Here is a 1,720-nt window from a genome sequence, read left to right as displayed (position 1 = left end):
CCATGGCTGAACTATTCATTTAAATACTTTAGTTAACATGAACAGTATTTCTACAGCAGTTATTTATCTGAGCTAATGTTAATCTTCATTTTAAGATCACATCTGTCAACATTAGTTAATGCACTGTGAACTAACATGCACATTTAAGGTTTAACAACGGTTAATAAACACTGTAAAAGCATATTGCTCATTGTTAGTTCATGCATTAACTAATGTAAACAAATGAGACCCTTTTGAAAAGAGTTAAAAAGACATTAAATAGAAACAGTAAATCTATTAAGGGTGTGTTTATTGAAGCTTTTTCAGTTACACTTTATTTTAAGGTGTCATTGTTACAGTGTAATTATACATTTAAGCACTGACTAATAATGAACTACATGTACTTACTACAGAGTTAGGGTAGGAATAGGGGTTTGGTTTAGGGTTAGTTGCATGTAATTATGGATAATTTACAGTTATAACTGCAGCAACTACATGTAAGGTGTAACAAGGAAATAAAGTAAAATAAAGTTTTTGATCCTGTATTATAGTAACTTAAACACAGATGGGACTGTAGCTCACTCTCTTCTGGCCTTATTCTTCTTTCTCACAGGCCTCAGAACAGCTGGATTTGTCCCGAGTCAAGCTGTAAAAGACGTGAGTGACTTTATTGAAACCCTATCATCAATCAATATTATATCAAGAGACAGCAATGAAATTTTATTGAAATATATTTGCTTGTTTGTCGTTCAGGTCTTGCTGGAAAAGCAGTTGTTGAATCCTCTGAGTCGTTTCCTGGGCGGAAGGAAGCAGTACCGCAAGCGAGGCAGTAACACCGAGTGTTTCTGGAAATACTGTGTCTGAATCAGCCAGTGAAGAAACACTTCTCATCCGCTTTACCTGTCGTTTTCAACACTCGTGCACAAAATTTGAGGGCCTGATGCACTAACCTTGCAAAAAATAGATTTATGTTTGTAGGAAAAATAGCTGAAAATGTATTTGTACATACCTGTTCTTTAGCTTTGATGTAAATAAAGTAAATATGTTTAAGAAAAAAAAAAGTTTTGGATGTTGTCGTGTAAACGTGAAATACTTAAGACCATTAAAAGCGAAAAAATACAAAAGCAGATAAAAATGGAGAAATATGAGGATCATATAGAAGTCATTGTGGTTTTTTATTCATATTTATCATGTGGTGTCAAAATATTTCCCTGAATTTGAGACAAAATGGCTTTTTACATAGTTCATTGTATTTTGCACCTTTTTTTTCTCCGTAAAATACATTGTACTGATATTTACATTGGTTTTCTTTCAAAACTGTACAAAATGTATCTTTGATCACAAAACTGTACAAATCAGAAGTTTCCTATTGGGTCCGGACTGACGGGTCAATAATCGGTCTCTGGCAGCTCCCAAACTACAAACCATCAAGGAACTACGCCTGTGACATCAGCAACAGCACAGAAACACACTCACAACGACACACTTCAGCTCTGACACTGACACAACAGAGCAATAAATAAAAGACAAGATGACAAGAATGAGGTTTGGTGAAAACCGTACGGTACACTGTGATGAGTTGGTCTTTCAGGATGCTTTATGATGGATTTGATACGTTTTATATGTACCAGTGAATCTCATGAAACATATTCAGGTCCCAACTCAACAAAAAAAAAAAAAAAAAAAAAAAAAAAAAAAAAGACATAAAAACAAATAATTAGGACCATTTTTAGAACCATTA

General features: G+C 33.9%; 1 protein-coding gene across 1 annotated transcript in view; it reads left to right on the top strand.

The window, feature by feature from the left end:
• uts2b (urotensin 2, beta) overlaps positions 1–843 on the top strand; it is a gene marked incomplete at both ends in the record, with an annotated part of 2,117 nt that extends 1,274 nt beyond the window's left edge. Inside the window, 2 exons of the mRNA XM_081357452.1 lie at positions 593–636; positions 733–843. Coding sequence (XP_081213578.1) covers positions 593–636; positions 733–843 — 155 coding nt within the window. The remainder of the gene's footprint in view (positions 1–592; positions 637–732) is intronic.
• Between the last annotated feature and the right edge of the window lie 877 nt (positions 844–1,720).

Source organism: Scardinius erythrophthalmus (assembly GCF_964197995.2).
Source record: "Scardinius erythrophthalmus genome assembly, chromosome: 25".
NCBI classification, from domain to species: Eukaryota; Metazoa; Chordata; class Actinopteri; order Cypriniformes; family Leuciscidae; genus Scardinius; species Scardinius erythrophthalmus.
This window is presented reverse-complemented; position numbering and strand designations above follow the sequence as displayed.